Raw genomic sequence first — 23,625 nt, forward strand, 5'->3', positions numbered from 1 at the left:
AGTAAAGTTCTGCCTTTCCTACAGGAGGGATTAACCTTAAGAGAAAGGTTTCTCCTAAAATCCCTGGGCATCTCCTGCCAAATATTGAGCCATTATAGGTGAGGATTTCTGGCAAGCTTCTTAATGTCACGTGTAGCATCACAGATCCTGGTGATGCATTGTCTATATTTGAGAATACCTACTGCTTTTGTGGTCAGAACTTAATGAATGGCTAAAAGCCTCAGATAGATTATTTTTATACTCCTAACTACCATGATTCATCCATTTCTATGCTCCAGGGAGACAAACAGGAAGGAAACACTTAGTAAGACCTCGATTTCGTTTAACCTTGGTAATGAACGTCAAGCAAGCTGTGGGAAGCAGAAAAAACCCAACCTCATTCCAGTTGGAGTGGCATTTAATAAAACTAAGTGACTCTGGAAAAATAAACTCAGGAGGTGGGTGGCACATGGAAGGACTAATTTGTGTTAATTAGAAGTTGTGGAGGAGGAATATTTTGAAGGGGGAAGCAGATTCAGAATTTCAGTGAACAATGTGATAAGTACTAATTAGCCAATTATTTCTCTATAGTGGCAAGCAGCTTTCAATGCCATTTCTTCTTCTGCAACTGTCACACCTCCTGTTGAGAGGCTAAGATGCACCCCACACAAGCCTCAGACATAACTATTCTGGCAGGACCAGTTTGCCTCCCAGCAGTATCACTCCTTTTATCTTGCATTTGGTGAGGGCAAAGGAAAAGGGAATAGAGGCTGTTCCAGAGAACTTGGGTTATCTAAATTAGACATTTGAACAGAAAAAATGTGAGAGGCTAGTTTGCTAAGGGAAAAGCTCAACATGCTTATGAGAAAGACTAGAAATAGAAACTATTGTGGACATCCCAGCTCAAGATCAGTTATGTCTTAAGTCTGTTTCTATACAGATTGTCATCCTTTTGCCCTATATACAGAAGTCTTAAAACTTTATTAAGTACTTTCAGAAAGCACAGCATTCAATGATTCAATGATGTTATGGGGAAAAAAAAAACAGAACAAAAAACCAAAGCCAGACTAAAAACTGATTATCAGGAGAAAAAGGAGGGAGGGAAAGACAGAGAGATACAAGATTCAGAAGATAGTGGTTACTATCATCTTATTAAGGCTGCTAAGGTAACATCAAACACAAACTAACCTGGAGAACCATACTCATGTCTTGGTAACCTACAGATCTTAGGCATCACTTCCATTAGGGTCTTGACATACTGAAGAATGGTCCCTTGTAACTAAGAGAAAACAGATGTATGTAAACATGTCAGTGTTGTTGAACTAAGAAACTTTACAACAAATTGCATTCAAACTATACATGAACTGAAGCAGCTCTAAAACTCTTGCATTTAATTCTGCCAGTCATCATCTTTAAAAAGGCAACTTCTTCAAATTAAAAGAATTCACATGGCATTAGCCACCTTTGCTACAAGAAAAGTGGCACAACAGCTAAGGCTAAGAAGGCAGAAAAGAGGAAAACATGTTTTTCTCTTACAGACTCTTTACTGCCTAACTAGCTTTTAGGGGTTTTGTTAAAAAGTTGCGTTTGAAAGCTTTCAAAACCATTCAAAAAGCATTTGAATGTGTTCAAAAGCAACATGAAAAAAACCCTTATGATTAGGTATGGCTGTAACAGCCCAAACTGGTTCTTCTGGACATACCAGTTGAGACAGTCCCAGCCTCCAGTCAGCCTGTCTTCTACCACTAGACACCTCTCTCTTATCTGTCCCCCTACACCTGAGCATCTGCATCAGGCATTGGCAGGATAGCCTCCCCCAGGCCTTTTAACCTTCTTCTTAAATGATCAAGTGTTCAACGCCACCTTTAATGAATTGAGACAATTAACCACTAAGTTATAAAAAAAAACCCTCATAAAACACAACAAACCAACGCTTGACACTCAAACCCTGAAAAATATGCATGTTTTCCTCTTTTCTTGAAGATTAAACTACAGCACCTTTTTGAGTAGAATTCACCCTTTCTAGAACATCAGAAATATACTTAGAATATTGTGGGAATTACTGTAAACAAACTGCCAAATGTGTCAAGTGCCTGCAGTAAGATTATGAATACCACAGCTTTCCGTGGTACACTTGGATTATTTTGGCACCATGCTCCTATAAGCAGCAGGAAGTAAAATATAATTTTTTGGCTTAAATTAACTGCAATGCACTATGGCTGTATATATAGATTCTAATATTATAGCAAAAAGCCAGCGCCTCAACCTCCTCCCAGTTACAAAAAGAGCCTCTTCCAATACAGGATACCCAGGCTGTGTGGATAATGTCTTCAAAACTGGCCTGAGCAGCATTGCTTAAGCACAGAGGTTAAACTCTCCTGTGGTCAAGCAGTCATCTATCAGTGATGTCATTAATGACAGCCCTGAAGTTAGGTGCCAGGCAGAAAGCACACTACAGCTGTTCTCAAAAAACATCAAGGAAGTGAATGTACAGTATGGTCTTTAAGGTGAAATCAACAAATTTAAAACATTCATATTTTTCCAGCGCTTACCTAGGCCCTAACAGCTCAGGTCACCACAAATTATATTAATCTCCAATGAAGAATTCGAAGTTTTCAAAATACTACTCAGGCCACCAAGGTACATCATCTACTGCTCACACAAGACACTAAGTACTGCCAAACACAGTTGTATTGAACTTTAAGGGAAGTTATTTTAATTATTTGTGTCCAGGATCTCACTTTCACTTTGTTTTTCCTGAGACATTTTCTATCAGAAATCCATCTAGACTAGCAGAAAAATAAAGACAATTAGCATACCAGGCTCTTGACAACTTTCAGGAGCTCCTCCATCACCACAGCAATGCCCTGATATCCAAGAAGTCTACAGATGACTTTAAAGTGAGGGGGACCGACAAAATTCCTGTAGTTGCTGTAAATGCTGGAATATGCCAAATTCAATGCCTAAAACAAGAAAACAGACATGATTAATGACAATTTCATCTGCCTGTATCTCAATAACAATGTAATTTAAACCGCATTTTAAAGCACATTAAAAACTGAAATAATAACTTTGTATCTCACTGTCTCTGAAAGGACTTTAAATACAAAGTTTCTCTTTTCTAAGGCAGGAACTTCAACCAAAATCTGTTAGCAAGACAAATTTGTGAATACTTTTTTTCAACCAGACATCTTCCATTTATCATTTATAAAGCCACTTTCTCTTTTGTACTTTTCTATTTACACAAGCATAAAAGTAGTCAATGCCACGTCCAGATCCCTGAATTTGAAGCACAGCTACTATTCCTGTATCTTCCATTTTATGCACAAAACATCTTGAAATAAATTACTTCAATTTTCTGTTCATAATAGGTGTTTCAAGTCTCTGAGTACTCAACTACAAAGAAAAAAAAAAACCAACACCTTCTGCAGTTACTGCTCTCTGCAACTAATTAATAAGGATCTTCCTTTTTCAAACCCCTTTGCTGCACACAAGATCAAAGAAAAATCTAAGTCTGGGATGCAACCTCATGGAAATTCAAGACTTGTATAAATAGGACCAGGTGCTTTGCCACAGTCATGTTTATTTCTACGGAAGTGAACACAGCTGTACAGACTGATGCGATGTGGGGATTTAGGAACTCTTTGCTGAAGCTGCAGATTAGAGATGAGCTGGCTAACAGCATCCTCCATTTCTGCAAGTGGGTTGTTCTCCTAATACCCTGAAATTTAATTTTGGGAATCTTGGCCACTTTTGTTACAGAAGGGACTGCTGCGTTTCCTTTAGTTTTGCAGTTTCATTCTCTCTAATACTCACATGGAAAACTTTCAACTTCACACACAGCTGTAACAGAAAAATTTCCAGGAAGAACATTCCCTTCAATGCAGATCCTGCCCAAAATTACCCATGCAAGTCAACACCAGATACTATAATGCATGGCATTAAGCTAGTAGGAATTCAAGTCACAAAACTCTACCAAGCTCTTGGAAGATTTTATTCTCATAAAAGGACTTTAAAATCATCTTTAGAATCACTCAGGATAGAAAATGCACATTTTTATTTATGTTGTATATCTCTATATAAACACCAGTTTCCAACTGAGGCTTTAGAAATTTCAGAAAATTGTATTCTAGATGCAAACTAAAATAAACATTCGGATAACTATTAGAATCCTAATACATAACACAGTCCTGCTGTTACATCAGAGCTGGCTAAAAGGCCAAACTCCAAATGTGTCCCACCAGGGGACAGCCTGAAGTTGTACCCCTCTAGTACAACCTGTGCATTTCCATAGCTCTCCACATACAAAAATGAGGTCTGGGGCAAAGACAGCAGAGAGAACTGGTAAAACCTTAAGAACATATGTGCAGATGAATGTCTGATACACTAAGGATTTATACAATTGCCCATAAAAGATGAGATTTCCTTTTTTGTTTTTCATGTTTCCAATTAGGTAGGTCTCCTACAACAAATGTGTCAGAACTATCTATTTTTGCTACAGCACATGGAGAATTTTACTTTAGTAGGTTAAAGCCTTCGGGTTAAGCGGAGGGAACCTCCCTTCACAGCAGGAATTTGTCATAGAAAAGCAAGCCCTAAAAGCATGATTTCAGTATTTAAAAAACTTGCCAATACCTGACAGTAAGAAGCCAGCCAATCTAAGAGTCCATCTTTCATATAAACCTCAAGGGGAAGTACCTAAAATTTACAGTCCACCTGTAAATGTTAGATTAGTGGATCTTTCTAAACTGTGACAAGGGATTTAGAAAACACCGTTACACACCAACACCACTTCCCCCCCAGTGAGGCACAAAAGCATAAAATCCTTAGGGAAGAAGCCACTAGCGAGAGGGGGGTGGGGGTGGAAAGGGAGGGAAGAGAAGTTGCTGTTCATTATTTTTTAAGCTATACTTGCTCCCTCCCCTACTTAAATTTAAAAAAAAAAGAAAGAGTTGTTAGTTGCTGATGTCATCAAAGTGCTAACATTAATCACTCACAGCATCACCGGTCCACACACAAGAGTATATAACAGGGATGCTCAGGCAGCATACTGCCAAGGGGAGGCAAGCAAGAGAGGGGGAAAAAGACATTATTTTTTTCTCCTGTGTGGTCTTCGGAAAAGCAAGACAACAACATCCTTAGACAAGATGTGCTCTTGCATGAATTTAAGTGGAAGAGACAAAGAAACCATGCCACCAGCAGCATCGGAGAAAAAAACTGAAATCACCAAGCAATGAGAATTCAGTCCAGAGAATCTGAGGAGAAGAAAAAGCAAACTGGCAAACAGAGATCAGTCAGGAAATAATTCATGTAGAAAGGGATACAAAAAATTTGGTGTTTGTAACATTTTCACAGCAGCATCGCCGTAAAGAAATTCTGATCTGGAATTTCCATCAGGGAGTGACGGTAAGTACTGACTTTATGATCCATAAAACATCAGATGGCTTTTCCAAATATTTACTTGTCAGTAACTGTGTGTTTTCCAATGACTGATGTTTTGTAACAATAGAAATGTGTTATTGTTATTTAATTATAGTTCAAACATTCTACTTACAGAATGCTATGAGGATTAAACTGTTGAAACTATTGTTTCTAGGCTGTGTGAGGAAATGTTCTATAAAAAAAAATTATAATTTTAAGTAATAGGGATCTACCAGCTAGAGAAAAGGTAAAAGAGCAAGTAAAAGCTCTGATCTCACTAATGCACCCTATTTAAATATCTGCAGTAGTTGGGTAGATGCCAAAATATATCTGTTTGATAAGTTTTTCTGATAGCAAATTCAGTTCCTTTATACTGTTGCTGTATTAAAATCGGTGCACCTACCACAGAATTAGAAGAGCAGCATCTACCCAGATCAGTCATAGCCACAGGTTTACACTGTCATGAAAATAAACAAACATCTTTTTCTTCCCACTTCCCAGTAAGTATAATCCAAAAGCCTTGAGCAACAATTTTCATACATAAACAGGCACAGAGTTCTTACTATTGATGTAATGTCACTATCCAAATCCCATTAAAATAATATACATTTTCCCAGTCTCCTATCTAGGATAAAATACAAGTATTACAGAATAATTTCAGAATATGTTATGAGCCAATCTCACAAGCTTTCTTCCTCGGGAGAATTTTCAATAATTAATTGTTATTTAGCCAGGAAATGTAACATTTTAAACCTGATCTTAAAAAAACCATTAAATTTAATTTTCATAACGGAGTCATAAACAATGAAATACAGTGTTATCATTACGGGCATTTATAGTCATTTAAAAAAGTGAGAAATTTTCGAAGTGGAAAAAAACTTCCATGAGTGCCACTGGAAACTGACAATCAAACTCTAAGGAATCAGATTAAATTGCTGAGGTAAGCTCTTTTTCAAAAGTTACCATCACAACAGTAAAAGCATAAAACCCAAGCCAAACAAATGAAAATACCCACTGGTTATTACATATTCTTTAATAGATGTGTTTAGAAAATTGCAGAAAATAGATGTTTTCCTTTCACTATTTACAATGGTAACACATACTGAGAATCTCAAAATCCTGGCAGATTTTCTAATTTGAATTGAGGATGAGGAGGAGTATAAATTCAGGGCAGACAGACTATGGGATTACATAAAACGACTTAGAACAGAAAAGAGCATTAGTAGTTTTTTTAAATCCCCACTATTTATCCAAAAGGTAGGCTATAGTGAAAGCTGTATGTCGCTAAGCTTGAGAAAGCTTTTCCAAGAGGCTGACTAGCATCACGACTAAATATTGTGATACTGATACCACCAATGTACAATGTTCACAGCCACTGCCGCAGTGTAGCTGCAGTGGCCACAGATGTGCAACTTAACAGCAAAACACGGGCAGTATCATAGAATCACAGAACAGCCTGGCTTGGAAGGGACCTTAAAGATCACCTAGTCCCAACACCCCTGCCAGAGGCAGGGACACCTCCCACAGCTTCTCTGGGCAGCCCATTCCAGTGCCTCACTGCCCTCACAGTAAAGAATTTCCTCCTAATATCTAATTTAAATCTACCCTCTTTATGCTTAAAGTCATTCCTCCTTGTCCTATCACTATCTGCCCATGGAAAAAAGTCCCTCTCCAGCTGTATTGTTAGCCCCCTCTAGACACCAAAAGGTGCTGTAAGAGCTCTCTGGAGTCTTCTCCAGACTGAACAGCTCCAACTCTCTCAGCCTGTCTTCATACAGGAGGTTTTCCTATGTGTACTTGTGAATAAGAAACTAACATAAGATATTGGAGACAAAATAATATCTGGTCATGTTTCCACATACCCTTTTGTTTTTCAGCTGATTGTTACTGGCAAAAATAAAGACTTGTGGATGGTAGAGGCATTTATCCATCAATATCCCAATATCCCTCTTGCCACTTAACATAAAAAACAAGATACACAGACTAGAAAAAAAAAAAAACGCTGAATTTTTTTTCAAGCACCTGGGAAAAAATGTGAAAGGAAGTGATTTCCCAATTGCAAATTCTGCAAAAATTCACCATCTCTCAAGATAAAACTGGTCACTTACACAGGCAGCAGTTCTGGTTGAATTTCTCTAAGTTCATGTTTATCCTTTCACTTGGAAGAGAAATACACATTTTAAAACACCCCAAACTTTAAAGAAGTTTTATTCCCATTTTTACACTGCAGTACCACAGATGACAGCATACTTTCCTAACAAACTCCATTCCTACATTACAGAGCACCACGATTAAAACACAAACAACATCTTCAGTGCTGCAGCTTCTCAGTCACTGCCAAAGAATATCTTCCCTTTGCACAGGGAGATCAGCATCAAGAGAGAAAAAAAACTCCGAAGCAACATCCTGATGGGAATAACTGTCCAAAACATCACAGGAAACACAGCAATGGTAATTTGGCCGAAAATGGCCAGTTGTGTCGACAGCTTTTACAGCATCATGTACCACCCTAACTGGAACAGCATGCTATCCAGCTACTCCAGAAAGAGCTTCCAGAAGGAAGAGAGGGTGCCCACCACTCGTTCCTCCTTTGTTGTTGAAAACCTGATTCCCCTCACAACATACATCATGTGCGTGACCTGCCAGTCCGCAAACCCCTCCAGCGACCAGTGCAGAGTTTTTAACACACTAGAACGAGACCCGGCATCTGCAAGCAACACCAAGAAAGAGCTGGCACTGGGCATCTGGCTCACCAGCAGTGTCCTGCTCCTCATCATCGCTGCAGTCCTGCTCTACGGCTGCCTGCACCTCCTGTGCCGCAGGAGACACGAGCGTTTGCAAGAGCAGAACAGGACCTCCAAACAAGAGCACAGGGAGCCATGGACCAAAAGCGCGGCATACACCTCGGTAGAATTCAGCAGGCAGAGCCACCAGACACAGGATGCTGAGGAAAAGCATCCAGGTGGCATCCAGCTGGCCACAATCATAGAGAATCCCTCAGTGTGCAAGGAGCCTATCATGCCATCTTCTAAAAGCCAGGAACAAGTCCCAACACCAGGACAGTGCTCTGCTATAAATTAGAAACCTTTTGTCCAGGAGAAGTTTTTTGCTATGTACGGTCCCCCAACTACTTCAAACACACCACGTGCACTGTCAGTGCTCACAATAGGGAGCTCCAACTGCTCACCACAGCACTCTTGGCTGTACTTCTGATGTCACACCCCTTTCCAACAGCCTATATGCAAAGGCTCACATGCCCAAGAAGTGAGCACTTCAGCCACCCTCCATTATTTAAAAATTAAGCATGTAGCAAGTAATTGGTTTACATTTCAAGGGGATATTTTTGTTGCTTTTCTTTAGTCTAAAACAGCAAACAAATATAAGAAGTAATCAAAAGTGACCAAAAGAATTTTTGTTAACTAGCACAAATAAAACTGAGTAGGAGTTTTCAGATGCCATTCCCAACTGCTACACTATAGGCGACTGGAACATTCACATGGAGTGCAGTGGTTTGCCAGTGTGAGTTTTACCCTGACAATTCCAGCTGCTTCCCAAACCACACACTACAGCACGACATTCAGACTACACACTTCACTGCCCACAGCTGTCCATCCCTCCCATCTGCACTGAGGTCAGTCTCAAAATGTAAGCTAAACTCACCAGGATTTTAATTGTATCCTCTCATCCATTTTATTTTCCCTCCGTTTAAATACATGAAAGATACTGACTTTGTAAGGATGCTTCTAATTAAGGAAATATCCTGGGTTATCACATTTGGCACTCTTCTGCTCCCCCCATAAGCAACCTCCTGCTCCATGGGCCAGCAACTCCCTGCAGAGGAAATGGAATTCAGAGACACAGCTCCTGGCCCTTCCTTTTCTCTTTCCCTTTCAGTTTTAATGATAACTCACATTAATCAGCTGCAAATTTCTTTCCAATTGCACAGTACATTCTGTGTAATGTGTTTTAAAAAATATTGAAAACATGCCAAAATGCATTTTATTTTTGTAACAAGAAAACCTGCTGAACATCTCACTCTGCCTTGAGCTTCATGGCAAAGTGCCAAGGTCCTTCACACAGAAATCTGTTCACTCTCACAACATGACAAGTGTTGTCTGATTTACATTTATAAGTCACCCTGTTTTAAACCTCTTAAGTGCATTTGTGTTCCATAAAAAACAAAATAAATCTTAATAGTGCTGTATATTACGCCTAAAGAACAAAGGTGCACTGTGACTGCAGACACCTAATTGCTATTGGTACGAATTATGTCTGAAGTCAGCTCTCACTGACACAGCTCGGTTGTATCAGTGAAGGCTGGAGAACTGCTGGCTGGGCAGCTGCCATCCCACTCCATTGAGCCCTGGAAGCTAAGGGGGGTGCAATTTTGGCAAGAGATCTCCCCATGGATGTTTCACAGCAGGTAGCGGATCTTTTCAGCTACTCTATTTTGACAACAATTCCCACGACTTGTGAAATGCATTGACTCTCAGAGTGCTAGGAAGAAGCTGGCGTAAGTGTGAGGAATCTTCTTTAGGTTTTTTTTGAGTAGGATAAGCATGACACACAGAAATGTTTGCTGAACTGGGGCGAGTATGACTTTTAGAAAACACTTCAAAAGGCATTTTTATTGTGTGAAGTTAGCAACAACATGTTCTCCACCTGCTGTGGAGCATTTCCTCCAGCTGACAAGTTTTTCTTTGTCTTGCACGTCAGTCTCAAATAAACTGTGAGAGTAACAAGTTCACTGCTGTTTCAAATGACGGTGTTACATGAAATAGGCACTGAAAAACCCTCGTCAGAGCATGAAGCCAACACAACAGGTTTACTGCCAAAAAGGGGTGCCTGGGTAACAAGGACAGAAAAAATGCTTTAAAATTATCTTGTAATCAAATTAACAGTAACACTTCTCTGATTAGGTTTTCATCAAAAAAAGATGACTTTAATGTTAAAGGGATGAAGCCAAGAGACATACAGTCAGCCTCTGCCAACATCTTGGGTTCTTGGAAACCTGTTTACTTCTCTGCATGTCCATTTCTTTATGAGGGTTTTAGGGCAGTCCAATACATATATTTACACACATTCATGTTATATACACATGTACATTCCATACTGAGAACAAGGAGCAGTTCAGCCTCAAAGCAGTTTCGAGGCAATTCACCTACTGCATTTTGTTATTTGTACACAAACACATACATCCAAAAGATGTGTCTATATCCAACTAAGAAGGCAAAGAGCTACCACGGAAGTGCTCCCCAAGGGATTTACCTTCTCTAAATATAAAACCATTCCACCCACAGAGTTTACTGTGCACTACTAAGATAAACATTTATATCATCTCAGAAGCAATGGACCATCTCGCACCTGCTGCAAATGAGCAACTCATGCAGAGTGTCATCTGTTTTCTGCTCTAGTTTTGAAAAACTCATGTTATCACATGCTCACAGAGCTACATGATTCTTTGTGTCTTGCTGAGAAAGTTTTATTACAGATTAATTCAGGTTCATTCTGGCAATTTTGTATTCAATTTGGTAATTCACCACTCAGTTTTAACAGTCATCTATCAAGGGGCAAATATTCTGAGTGATTACCAACTGATAACAATTTGCAACATAGTGCAAACTAATTTTAATTTGTGCACCAGCAGTAAATAAAAACCATTATATTCACAGTGAGAAGTATATTTCAAACATGTCTTTTTCACAAAACAAATGAGTTAGCACCTACAAAATGCTGGAGACATAAAAACATGGCAATATTTGGAAAACATTGTTTAAGACAGAAAGAAAGCTCTTCTGTTCTGGTCTACACAACCTCTATAAAACCAGGTATTTCTAATATAGGCCTATCCAGTTATGAAATTTGCCCCAGAAATGTAAGGAAGACTCCCCCCCTTGATTGCTGCTGCTCATACAGAAAAATGATCAGGAATTCTGAAAATGTATAGCTCTCAGTGTGAAATTACTAAACCCATTTTTATTATGTAACTAAAAAAAAAAAGTGTTCCCCAGTTAATCTTCTGTCACTCACCCCACTGTATCATCACTTAGATAAATTAAGTTAGCAATCTCTATGAAATTCAGTTGTGTTTTTACTCTACACTGCATCTGGTCAATTCCTAAAATAGTAAGGAACACAATAACTCTAATGTAAGAAAATCCCACTTTCCTATAATTTACTGTTCCTTTTTGGAGAACAATTATATAAAACACTGTTCACAGGACCAGTCAGTCAGCTGTTACCTTCCACAGTAAGACATGTGAATCCTTTTCCACCCCCATTACATTTTAAAGGCATGAAAGTTTTATAAATGCAGCAGATATTTTAGGACTGAAATTTGTAACTCCTGAGATATCTCTTCAGCTCTCAAAACCTAGACTACTGGGTTGAAATTGCACCATATAACTATGGTATGATGTGTAGAAAATAACAGTAAGACAAGGACTAATTATGTTCATGTTTAAGTAGAAGGTAGATATTGAAAGTAGCTAGCCATAACACTTACATCACACTTGTATAAATTAGATGTATAATTGAGTACATATTTTAAATAATTTGAAATAATAATAAATAATTTTAAGCTTTTTTATTGTCCATCCTCTAATTTAATCCTTATATTTTCATTTATCTTTTCCGTACTTCAGCTTGCCACCCTGATACTCAAGAAAACATTATGAAATTTAGAGCGACAGCTTGCTAGATATTCTCGAATGATTTGCTGAAGATAGCACTGCTGTTAGAAGTAGATCAATATTTCAGACTAGATATTAAAAATGCACATGTATGTTAATGCACTATGCCTTTAACTGTCATTAAGACTCAGGTAATAATTCTGAAGAATAAGAAAACAAATTTGCAGTGATCAGGGAGAACAAATCTATCACCCATGAGCATAGCATTGGTCCTGTGAGTACAGGCTAACTTTCCTCACTTGGGTAGCTCACAGCTGTTCTCTTGTGCCAAGTACTCTTCCATCTTGACACCCACATAAGCTCCTTTCCAACCTCACTATTGGGGACTGCCATAGGGACATAGAGTATGTGACTGCACATGGTGCACACTTCTATTGAAAACTTGCATAAACCTCGCAAGCCCTCCTAACTGCAAAGCAAGAAACATGATGCTAATACAGAAGATGAGATGGCCAGCACACCAAGGTCATCACAATGAATTTGAACTCATTGGTTATAGATGCCAAAGAAACACTACATTTTTTTAAAAAAATAATTGAAGTAGTTTGGTATCTGATATTTTAAGATGGTCAGAATCAATATTCCTTTTAAGTCAGGTAACATCTGAAGCAGTTTTTCCTATCTATTCCCTTTTCCTCTGTCATGACAGTCTTCATCACTGTAACAAGAGAGAGCTGCACCCAAGATGGACTCTTATTCTCACTTCACGAGATGAGTAATTAATCTTTACTTATGAGTCTGCTCTGTCACTATAAGCAACTGAACAACGCAAGGTGGTTGAGAGAAGGGCTTATTTCTAGCTTTGTCAGATAAGACTAACCATCAGACTAATCAATTGCACTTTGGCTGAAACATACGGTGAGCTTCACAGGAAAGTCTTAAAAAAAGTGTATGTTCAATTTAAAATACACACAAAATGTACTTCAGATCATTTCTAATAACTTTCATATACCGTAGTTTCTATAATTTAAAAAGATACCTTTAAACATTAGCAAACCATAAAGAAAAAGGGAATTACATCCAACCTTTGATCCATAGAGATACTGTGGCTGTGCATTAGGCTGCTTATCGCGCTGAAACTCCTGAGAAAATGGTAGCACGGTCCGAACAAATCTATATAAAAAACAAAAACAAGAATTCATTATTTATACTTAGGTTAGCAGATGTGCACCTCATGCACCCTACCCTGTAGAAAACTGCTTTTGTCTGCATATACAATCAAAGCCAGACCAGTAGCCTTTCATCCCTAGTAGAAACTGGGGAAGCGCACAGCCTGAATTGCCCAAAAGCATGGACAGAAATCATACTGCAGTTCAACAATTACTCTTCTTCCCATGGTGTGCAGTGTACCAAAATATTCCTCACCTCTACGCTAGCCCAGGCCAGCAAATATGGAAGTAACTAACAAAGTAGCAATAGTCTCTCACAGGGAGTAAGGAAACTCCTTGTGCTTGAAAAATTAAGTCCTTGAGAAAGAAGTACACCTTCAAAGAAGAACATGACATTTCTGTTTAATGTTTTGGAGCTTTTCCCCCCAAAATTCACATCAGGAGAAATATGTTAGATTGTCACCTTTAAAAAAGGTCACGAGGAAGGAAGGGTATAATCCTCGCAGCAAAATCAACGTTTCAAAAGTTTGATCATACTTCAGTGTGAGCACGTACCAATACAAATCACGCTTAGCTTTACCTTTGCACACTGTTAAGAGGATGGCAAGAGAACTACAAAGATATGAAGCACTGCCAAAGACAGGATCAGCCTCACTCACAGCTGAGGGCACCAGAGTCTGAAGGACCATTCCAAGTCCTCCTGTGAACAAGCAGCACAAATCTTCCCCCTTGATGTTCCCTGTTAACTGCGTAATGCACATTTGGCAGCACCGCAGTTTTAGTGCAGGAAGAAGTTAATCAATATCTACTATAATTCTGATTCTGCTTAACTTGACTAAACAGAGCAAAGTTACTGGGGGATGTGTTCAAGAGTTGGATGGCCACTTTATTTTTTACCTTGATTAAAAAGTATTTCTTGATAAATGGTGCAACCCTGTGTATGCACAGCAAAGAGGGAAAATAGCTATTTAAGAAGTGTATCTCAAATGGTTGTATAATATCAGCCAGGTCTGAGTGATAACTGAGCAAAATAAATGTATCTAGGAAAATGTTTCAGGAAAGAAAACTTGCCTTACATTATAATATCATAAGATACAATTGTAGCTTGATCCTTTTTTGTTTAATCTATTTACATTTAATCAGCATACAAAATTAATTATTCATTATTAATTCTTCCTAGAAAGAACACAGACATTCTGCTTTTAATATACCCATCTTGTAGCTAAAAACAAAAACAGCCATGTCAATCAAAAATTGGTTCACCCAGACAGGTATCAATTGCACCATATTGCTTACAATTATTTCCACGGTGTTTTATTTCTGAATCATTCCTGTGAGAATCTATAACTTCAGGACAATGTTTTCTGCATTTTTAACCTTCTCAAAAATAGGTACAGCTACTTGCTCATACATAGTTCAGCCCATCTTCCCAAAAATACTCATACTTGCCACAGTCCAGAAAGAGTTTGCATTTAGAGCTTCTGAGGAAAAATACACTATTTATATGTGTTTTATTGATACTATATATATTATTTAAATCTCCTTACATTTATATTCCCTCAGTTTACAGGTTTCTCCCCTTCTCTCTCACTTACATAGAAACTGAAAACTCTCCTTTGAGAGAGATTACTTGAATCTTTATTCTGCAGATACTTCATTAATGAGTTTACCAGAGATGATGTAAACATTTGATGGAATTCAAAGTAATCTGCAACATATGACAGTCCCCGAGATTACTCTATTCCCCCTTTTTTCTCTCTAAGTCCCACTCCTTTTTAAACTGACATCAATTTTCAAGCCGTAAGAGAATCTCTGAAATGAAACCATAGGAGATACCATGTCATTTGAGATAAGACTGGGTTTCAGTGTGCAGACATTTGGCAAGAGCAGATTTGCTACCACTAAATTAAAACACTCACAAGGAAAGGAGCATTTCAAAATATAAGTGGGTGTATCCCATGACTCTGGAAGCTGTAACTGTAATTCTTAGACTTCTCAAAACGGTGTTGTGTGTATAATATCTCAATTATAATGTAATTAGTGTCTGGGAGCAAACCAGTCAGTGCAAGTAAACGCTCAAGTAACTCTTGTGTGTTTCTCAGTGTTCCTCTGCATTCTTGGGGGTTTCTCCATCTCTAATGCTTTAGAGTAGTAGCAAAATAGCCTTAAAGTTTTCTTAAAGACTTGAAGCAAGCACAATTGCTTATACTTTCTTGGATGAAAGGGGTCAAGAGAGGAAGAAAAAAAGTAAGGAAGTAGGAGCAAAAGGTAACAGTCACTTGTTAAGTTATGGAGAGGCAACGTCTAAGATTGAGGCTACAACAGCCTAAAGAGTGCATCATTCTAGAAGGTATGTGACTACTCCAAACATATCATTCAGGTAAGTATTAGAAATTTCTTCCCTCAGAACTAAGGGCTATATGAAAACCTTACAGTTCAACATTATCTACTGTTCTTCAAACTTTTTCAGTGTGCGTGTGTGTGTGCACTTTCTTTTGACATTCTGCTGGTTGGCTTCCTTCTGCTCCTCCTCCAAGAAAGAGAAACATCTCTTTGAAGGACTGAAGCTCTTTGACTATCAAAGCTAAAGCTAAGCAAAGTTTAACTTTCCCCTGAATACTGACTGGATGCAGGTTTCAGCATACTCTGAGATAACCAGTTTCATTTTTAATCAGTGTTGATAATCTCACAGCAATTTATCCATTTTAATCAGAACAGGTTGTCAAACTAGATTAAGCAGATGAAAAGCCTTCTGGCTTACCGAAGCTTTGCAAATGATTGCTAGAGGACAACATGAGCCCCCAAAGTAAGTATTTTAGGGATCAAATAATTTAATGTTAGTTTTTCTGTGATACCTACTGTAAGCACTTCACAAACTAATCTAAATGATTCTTTGATTTTAATTACTATAATCTATTTAAGGAGATAACTGAAAGAGACCACTTTGTTCAATGACCCTGCTGCCTTGCTACTGCAGGCACCAGGTCAGACAAACCTCATTCATAAACTTTCTTAGCTTCATCTTTGAAGTAACAAGCTGTGACAATCTTCCCTCCCTGCTCCTACAGAAAGTGTTCTCTGCACTTCTCTGTCTAATTGGTAAGAACACTTTTAACCTCCAGCATTCTCAAATTAGTTTGCCCTGTCTACCAGAACTAAGGGTAGCCCTACACCTCCTCTCAGTGAACACTAGATCTGACTCACCCTTCTTAAACACAGATGTCAAGATGGAGAGAACAGAGGAAACAGAAGGGAAAATAGCGCATGAGAGAGTAACAGATCCACCAATCCATTGCTGTCACTTTTCCTTTTGGCAGAAAGACTTTGGTTGCTTGTTTTTTTAGGAGCGGAAAGGTAGTTGACTACAGTCACCCCTGCTTTGCAAGAGTCTATATCCCTGCACCATTTGGCTCTTTGTAGCAGGAACTGCATGGCTTTCACTGCTACTTTTCAGGTTTGCTCCAGCAGTATCTGAAAGGGCTGAAAATTTTTCTGAACAGTGACTGTCAGAGTATATGCAACACAAGAAGACACAGCTGTTCTCTTGTGAAAACCATCTTAAAAGCAGTATGAGAGAGAGAGAGAGAGCTTGCAAAAGGAAGGGGGAGAGACAGTCAGGAAGAGTGAAAAATAAAAAGCTGGTCTTTTTGTTCCTTCTGTGACAAATCTGTATCCTTGGAAGAAACATGTCATATTGCATTTGGAAGAGTGCATGAATTTATACTAGAGAACACAGATTTGGGTAATGTGTTAGAGGAGATGGAGCTACTAGTTTAACTACTGTCTCCAAAAGCTTGTATCATTTGTGTCAAGAAAGCACAGAAAATCTTCAACTCAAATATATGTAAGGCTGTCTCACACTTGCTCCTCTGTTAGTCCTTAATACAAAACAAGCTGTCAAGGAAGGAAAAGACCAGCTTAGAAACACTAAAGAAAATAAGGCAGAAAAAGGGACACCACAGACAGCGGAAAAGAAACAAGGAACAAAAACGTGCAAGTTGTCTTTGTGTCATTTAAATCTTCTGGACAGCCCTAGACAACCTAACTTCACAAGGATAAAGAAGAATGAAAAAGCACAGATGCAGGCCTAAGCGTGACAAATATTCCTGGTGTGGAAATACTTGTAGCTTGAAAAGACATGCAGCTGAGGGCCAGCGTGAGAGAGGGCTCTTGAAAAACAATCCCAGGCAGCACAGAAAAGACAAGTGGGAAATGGCTGTTTATGGCCACTTTCAGTAAAAGAACTGGTGGAGAATAGCTTGAGAGCATCTCAAAGAGATGCAGCACAAGCTTCATTGCAGACTCCTCACTGGAGCACGTAAGGAATGCCAAAGCCTCACACTGCTTTACAAAAGGGACAGGGCAAAACAACGGAGAAAAATTAATACCCCTGTAAAGGGCCACGAATGCACTAACATCCCACCATGCACTAACATCCCACCATTTTCGTTTCACAGAAACATCTAATCATTGCTAGAAGCTGGCATGTTTCTTGGGAGAACAATCACCTCAAGCCTCCCTTGTTTTCATATGCAGCCCCTTTACGGCTGCTGATAGCATCAGAACACTGGGCTAGAGACAACTTTGACCTCACCTGCAGTTCATATGCGTGTGCACTATCCAAAGGTTTGTTTTCTTTCCACACAGGTAGATTAAAAACGCCCTTAGATTTCACTGCTAAGGCCCATCTGCAGAGGTCCCCTCTCTCATCTCCCCATTCCTTCTCCACAAACTGTTGTCCCTCAGTCTGTGCAGCTGGCCAGCATTAATCAGACTAAATTTCAGATAAATGGCAACTCCAATTATTAAATTGCTAAATCTTTTAATAGCAGCCTCACTGTTTAATCTCAGTACATTATCAGACATAAAAAAATTCCTGAGTCCCAAATAATTAAACATGCAATGTGTTTCAGCACTTCTGCATGAAGAGTCTTAGCTTTTGAACTAAACCTGCAGGGTTTCTAAACAGTTGAACTCTTTTACAGATATATGAAATTTTCATGTTCAAGCATTCTTGGGAAAAGAACTTCAAAAGGTACTGGAAAGAAGTTAATCTGACCAGAACACTAACTTTAAAAGAAGAACCCTTACACCAAGCTGTCAAATTAAAAGAAGACAAGAAACAGGCACGACACATTTTCTGGGAACTCTGACTCCAGTCCCTCATACCACCAAGTAACCTCTCTGCTTTTCATCACGATTATTTCTCTTTCTTCCAGCCTTTCATTGCTACTTTTCTTCCCTTGTTTACACATAACCTTCATGCAAGACATTACCTATCAAGAGCAAAGCATTAAACCAGCAGCTCTCACACAGCTCCTCACTGTGTACTCCTGTGTTTGCACTCAATAACCTGTACACTTGAATGCAGAGAGAGCTCATCAACTTAAAGTTCATGCTAACAGCAACAGACATAATGAACATGCTTAAGGACTATAAAAAGGCTAAAAACTTCCTGTTCCCTCTCTCATCAAAAATATCAAAGGGCGTTGTATAGCATGTGCAACACATACATTAACTCTCTCCACACTGCTGCTTTTGACTGAAACCAAAGCACTTCTGTCATGAAATCAGACACATGGTACACATACTTCCTAAGATCTGGCTCCCTTTAACATCTCTTAAATTAATTATCCTGAATTAATTACCCAAGAAGCTGAGCCTAACTCAATTCTTGCATATAGATTTTTAAAACAGACAAGCAACAGTGCTACGGGATCCTGCTAATGTCCTTTGGCACCTCACACTCACTTCCCAAGTGTTGTGGGTGTGCAGTATGTCAGCCCTTGTAGCCAGGATGAACACAGACTAAAGTGAATGTCTTTCAGTAAAGCTGACAGGTGAAGAAGCAGCATTTCATCAAGATTTCTCTTAATATTATGCTTATATGATTCTTAATACAGCACACTGAATATTCCAAAACTGATCTCCACATACATCAACCACACAGTAGCTCCCTCAGAAGTACATTTGACATTCCTGTGCAAACAGATTCTTGTAACAGAAGTTTCTCGGGTAAAACTTAACCACAAAAAAAACACTCTCTTTTTTTTTTTTCTTTGTAGACAGAATCTTGGATCTAAAATACAACATAACCATCACAGAACATGTCAGACAAAGAAAGCTCTCCAAGAAGACAGTGAAAGATGAGAACAGGCTTCCTCCTCTTCCTACAGCTCAATATTCACTATCACTTTACTGTCACTTCACAGGGCTTTAACCAAAACCTGAGTAAAGACTAAAAGTAACACAAATCCTAAAAACACCACACAAGCAGGAAGTCCAGATATGCAAAATCTTGAACATTGTGCTTCCCCCTCATTCAAACCTTAGATCCTACCTTCCTCTTTCTATTTCTGTTACTCACTCTCCTTAAAGGCTGCAACTGCAGTTGCAGTGAACACTGAACTCTTCCTTTCTCAAGGAAACTACTTTTTTCTTCACATTAACACAGAATCAGGAATATAATTTTATTTCTGTCATCTCACAGTTGAAGATCCTGTTTCAAAATACCTTCCTGAGATGCACTTAGCATGTTTTGACACACTCTGTTTTTCAGCATATCATAACTACGTCACCAAAATGTCAGAATTTGGATGCTGTGGTTCCATTTGCCTTCTATTGTGGACAAATAACACGCTTTCATACATTTAATGGTACTTGGTAGAATGACTCATGCTGCTTCATTTCAAGTAAAGCATTAGAAGTGGAAAACACTAAATGAATGGAGATGAACTTGTCAGCATTTGCTAGGAAGGAAGTTGCAGGAGGGTGGTAGAATAGCAGCTGCAAATAAAAAAGCTGCCTTGCTAACCTGTTAGTGGATCCATTGTAGCAGTAGTTTGGAAGGAAATCATAATTGAGTTCCCAAAAGACATGAAGAGTGATTCTGCCATAAGGGGCTGAAACATTGTGGTTGGCTTCTCTGAACATGGCATCAAAGCTGTCCAGGGTCATGTATCTACTCAGAAGCTTGTGAGTCATTTTGTTTACCTCTATCAAGCCATCCAGCTCCTATGAAAAACAAGACAAAAAAGAGAATGATGTATTTAATGAAGTGGAGGAACTGAACAAAGTACATAAATAACCTTGATGGAACAGAAGACTAGAAAGAAGTCAAAATGAACAACTGACTCTCGCCCAGCCTCTTACTTTAACAATAAGGGCTGGAAAGAATCAGTATTCATGGGATTGTTTCTTAAACCTTCTGAGACTTTAAGGGTATTCAGATGCAGATGGATCTCAAACACAGACCTGTGCCAACACTTTCTCCACTGAGCAAAACTTAAAACTCCAACATTTAAATGGGGTCAGACATAGGCCAAAAGCATCTTTCTGCATTTCCTACTTTACAAGCAGTCACAAAGTAATTTCTGCTCAGTACAGTAACTGGTGAACTAACTACTGTAGTGGTAATGTTAGGAATAACATCCCATTTACCATAAATCCTTTTCATGGCCTATGCCAGTGAAGGATGCACTGAGATGCAATGAAAGACCAGATCAGACATTTACAAATGTAGTGAAGGTATCCACAAAATCACTTGCTGCAGGCTACATAACTATATATGAGTACTGCATTTCATAATGTTTCTCCTCTTGACAAGAAATTCCTAGTATCCTTTCTGGTAATTAAAATAAAATAAAATAAAATAACTCCATATCTGACATCAGACACTGAAAATACCAAACACAATGAACACAACCTCTACTTCCAAAAAATCCAAGCACTGCTTTTGAAGATTATTGTGCAATGACATACTGAAGAAATATCCAGTGGCTTTTTCTAGCTGTGTATCAAACTACTGGTCATCTTCCCACAGACTGCTCTCTGATTTAAGTGCTCCTTATTTCAAAGGAGTTTTAAACCTGTGAGCAACAGCTACTTCAAGGAAAAAACGCCACTATGATTATTATTACAGAATTAAGTCCAAATTGAGGAAAAAAAATAGCTCAGTCTTGTAAATACCTTAATTTAATTTATTTAGCCTGAAAAACAGCAAAAAATGACAGAGCACTTAATCTATAAGGATCAGTTTCTCACCGAAGAAACCAACTAGTTTTCAACAGAAGATGTTTTGCATAAAACAAACAAACAAAAAAAACCCATCAAAAAACTTAAACAAAACAAACAAACAAAAAAAAGAAGAACATGGTAAAGGGGCAACCCTTAGTTCTGTCACTTTCTTACTCAAAGAATGAGAACCTGTGACCTAAGAAACACATCATCGACAGTTTCTGTTCACTCAGCCACTAAGAGTGTACTGCACATAACAAAGAAAAACTACGTTTCAATAATTCAAATTTATAAAACCAAGTGTTCAGAAGTCAAGAGGCTCTATGGCCTCAGTATTTGATTTCTCTTCAGTAAAGAACAAAATTAAACCAAGGTACTTAACTGTATGACAAAATGTGACTGGTAAAAAACTTATTACAGAAAGACCAACAGTAAACTCTTTTACATAACTTTTAATTTATTTTTCATTCTAGCAGAACTGAATGTGCCTGATATTTTTCTTGCTGACTGCATATTTACTTGTCAAATTCATGCCGTCTGGAAATAAAATTTGGTTTTTAGCATTTTAATCAGGAAACTAACTCAAAAGGACACCTTAATATTGCACAGATGCTCTTCTTCCACAGGCACAAGTCAGATCTCATTCCTCCACAAAAAAATTATTTTTGTCATGCTACAAAACCAAGCTGCCTGAGTCAATAAACTAATTTTGATTCTACCAAGCACAAGTCTGGTTTTTTTTGATCTGCAATTTATCTATAAGCATAGGGAGAAGTGGGCACTTACAAAAATTTAAATCGCAACAATGCTTGCTTTCCTTGTTTTCTCATGGCTCCAAGTACATGCCTTCTCTACACTTTACTCCCAAGGCCCTCAGTTGCGGTAGTTTTGGGGTTGTTTCACCTCAGCTGCTGTGTCAGTGCAAAACTGCAACACAACACTCACCACAATCGAAGTCAAATCCTCGCTTTCAAAGCGGCCAATGGCCAGTTCCATCGACCTGTACATGGCTGCCGAAATGCGCTGCGTGATCAGTCGGTTCAGGTCTATGGACCTACCGAGAAGCTAAAGGAAAACATGCTATGAGGTTCTGAACTGACAGTCAGGTTACAAGACAAACTGTACAAGGACTGTGAGACTCCACAGATTAACAGACTCTCACTTTTTGAACTTGCATCCCAAACACACTGAAACAAAGCAGATGGACAAAATTTATAAATTCATGAGCAAATGCGGTACTACAATTTGCATCCCAATTCTCACAAAAATAAGTAAAAGTACACATTGCATCTACATTTAAGTATTTATATCATCATTTTATGCTTCCATGACATTTTGCCAACAACATACTGAACACTGATGAAAGACATTACTAGGAAGACAACGCTACCACCCATGGCATTCCTATTTGGCTCATGTTTTCTTAACTACAACAGACATTTGCATTAAAACGGCATCTTTTAAGGTTTCTTTCTTAATTTACGCCTTCATATGACAAAACAAAAAGCAGATCTCAGATGTTCAGTTATGCTAATTAGATGACAGAACATAAAGCACAAAATGAGTTTTGTCTACCTACATGAAGCAACTCCAGTACAACATGGTAGGAGTTAACTCACTTGAACATGTCTCTGTTTCAGCAGTGTCTCATAGCGGTTGGACTGCAGCAGCTGAATGGTTGCTCCCTGGTTCTTGCACTCCGAGCGCAGCCGTTTATCCAGAAGCAGGCTGTGAAGAAAGGAAGAAAACACTTGAAGTATATTAAACAGCAAAGCAGAGCAGAAATGTGCGAAGAAAAGCTCTCATAGTGGAAGGACTATCTACCTGCCAGCCATTGCCTTGTAGTATGCAAATATTTGGTCTGCCAGCTTGTAGACAAATTGGTCAAAACACAGGTTTACCTTGGGGGGAAAAAAATAGTGCGTTTAGAGATACTTAAAATTAAAAAAAACACAGCTTATCTAAGACCTCCCACTGTTTATCAAACATAGTCAAGAAAGTTAACAGATCCAAATTTCCCAGCAAAGAGAAGATGATATTCAGTTTTCAGCATAAATGTGAGGCATTTTTGCACAGGTCTACAGGTTTCCTTACAACATATCACCCAATCAGTTACTCATCTTCTCGGTATTCAGTATTCTCAGTTTTTCCTGTTATCTCCAGCTGTTCTGAATCTCTTATATAGAGATTATCCTTTAGCATGATTTTTACATTCAGGTACAGATTATTTTTCTCTAGTAGGAAAGGTTACTTTACCTCTGCCTCAATTTCATCATAGAGGAACTGCTTCTTAAATTTGGTCAGTGCATAATGAGCACTGTCATTATAAAGGTCCAAAGAATACAGAACATACCTGCAGGAAAAAGAATAAAAGAAAGAGTTACATGTGTATAAAAGTCATGACTCTT

General features: G+C 38.5%; 2 protein-coding genes across 6 annotated transcripts in view; one reads left to right on the forward strand and one right to left on the reverse strand.

Annotated features, from left to right (window-relative positions):
• CYFIP1 (cytoplasmic FMR1 interacting protein 1) overlaps window positions 1-23,625 on the reverse strand; it is a 75,293-nt gene that overhangs the window by 13,828 nt on the left and 37,840 nt on the right. For all 3 annotated transcript variants that reach the window (XM_042041291.1, XM_042041301.1, XM_042041311.1), the window contains 8 exons: window positions 23,474-23,570; window positions 23,042-23,118; window positions 22,837-22,945; window positions 22,163-22,282; window positions 20,016-20,215; window positions 13,118-13,205; window positions 2,799-2,942; window positions 1,168-1,258 (listed from right to left, as the gene is read on the reverse strand). In XM_042041291.1, the coding sequence (XP_041897225.1) occupies window positions 1,168-1,258; window positions 2,799-2,942; window positions 13,118-13,205; window positions 20,016-20,215; window positions 22,163-22,282; window positions 22,837-22,945; window positions 23,042-23,118; window positions 23,474-23,570 (926 nt within the window). The remainder of the gene's footprint in view (window positions 1-1,167; window positions 1,259-2,798; window positions 2,943-13,117; window positions 13,206-20,015; window positions 20,216-22,162; window positions 22,283-22,836; window positions 22,946-23,041; window positions 23,119-23,473; window positions 23,571-23,625) is intronic.
• LOC121670764 (fibronectin type III domain-containing protein 9-like) lies at window positions 4,892-21,939 on the forward strand. Of its 3 annotated transcripts, XR_006018258.1 has the most exons (4): window positions 4,892-5,385; window positions 7,682-17,827; window positions 18,187-18,236; window positions 19,267-21,939. XR_006018258.1 is itself a non-coding variant. In XM_042041412.1 (2 exons), exon 2 carries the CDS (start codon window positions 7,810-7,812, stop codon window positions 8,479-8,481), a length of 672 nt encoding a protein of 223 aa, XP_041897346.1. In that variant the 5' UTR covers window positions 5,015-5,385; window positions 7,278-7,809; the 3' UTR covers window positions 8,482-11,985. The 3 variants fall into 3 exon arrangements, 1 of the variants encoding a protein (XP_041897346.1); XR_006018257.1 differs by having other exon boundaries at window positions 7,682-18,236; XM_042041412.1 differs by lacking the exons at window positions 18,187-18,236; window positions 19,267-21,939 and having other exon boundaries at window positions 5,015-5,385; window positions 7,278-11,985.

The sequence above is a fragment of the Corvus kubaryi genome, unplaced genomic scaffold, assembly GCF_017639235.1.
Source record: "Corvus kubaryi isolate FWS band 111438036 unplaced genomic scaffold, C.kubaryi_AGA036_p1.0 133, whole genome shotgun sequence".
Classification (NCBI taxonomy): Eukaryota; Metazoa; Chordata; class Aves; order Passeriformes; family Corvidae; genus Corvus; species Corvus kubaryi.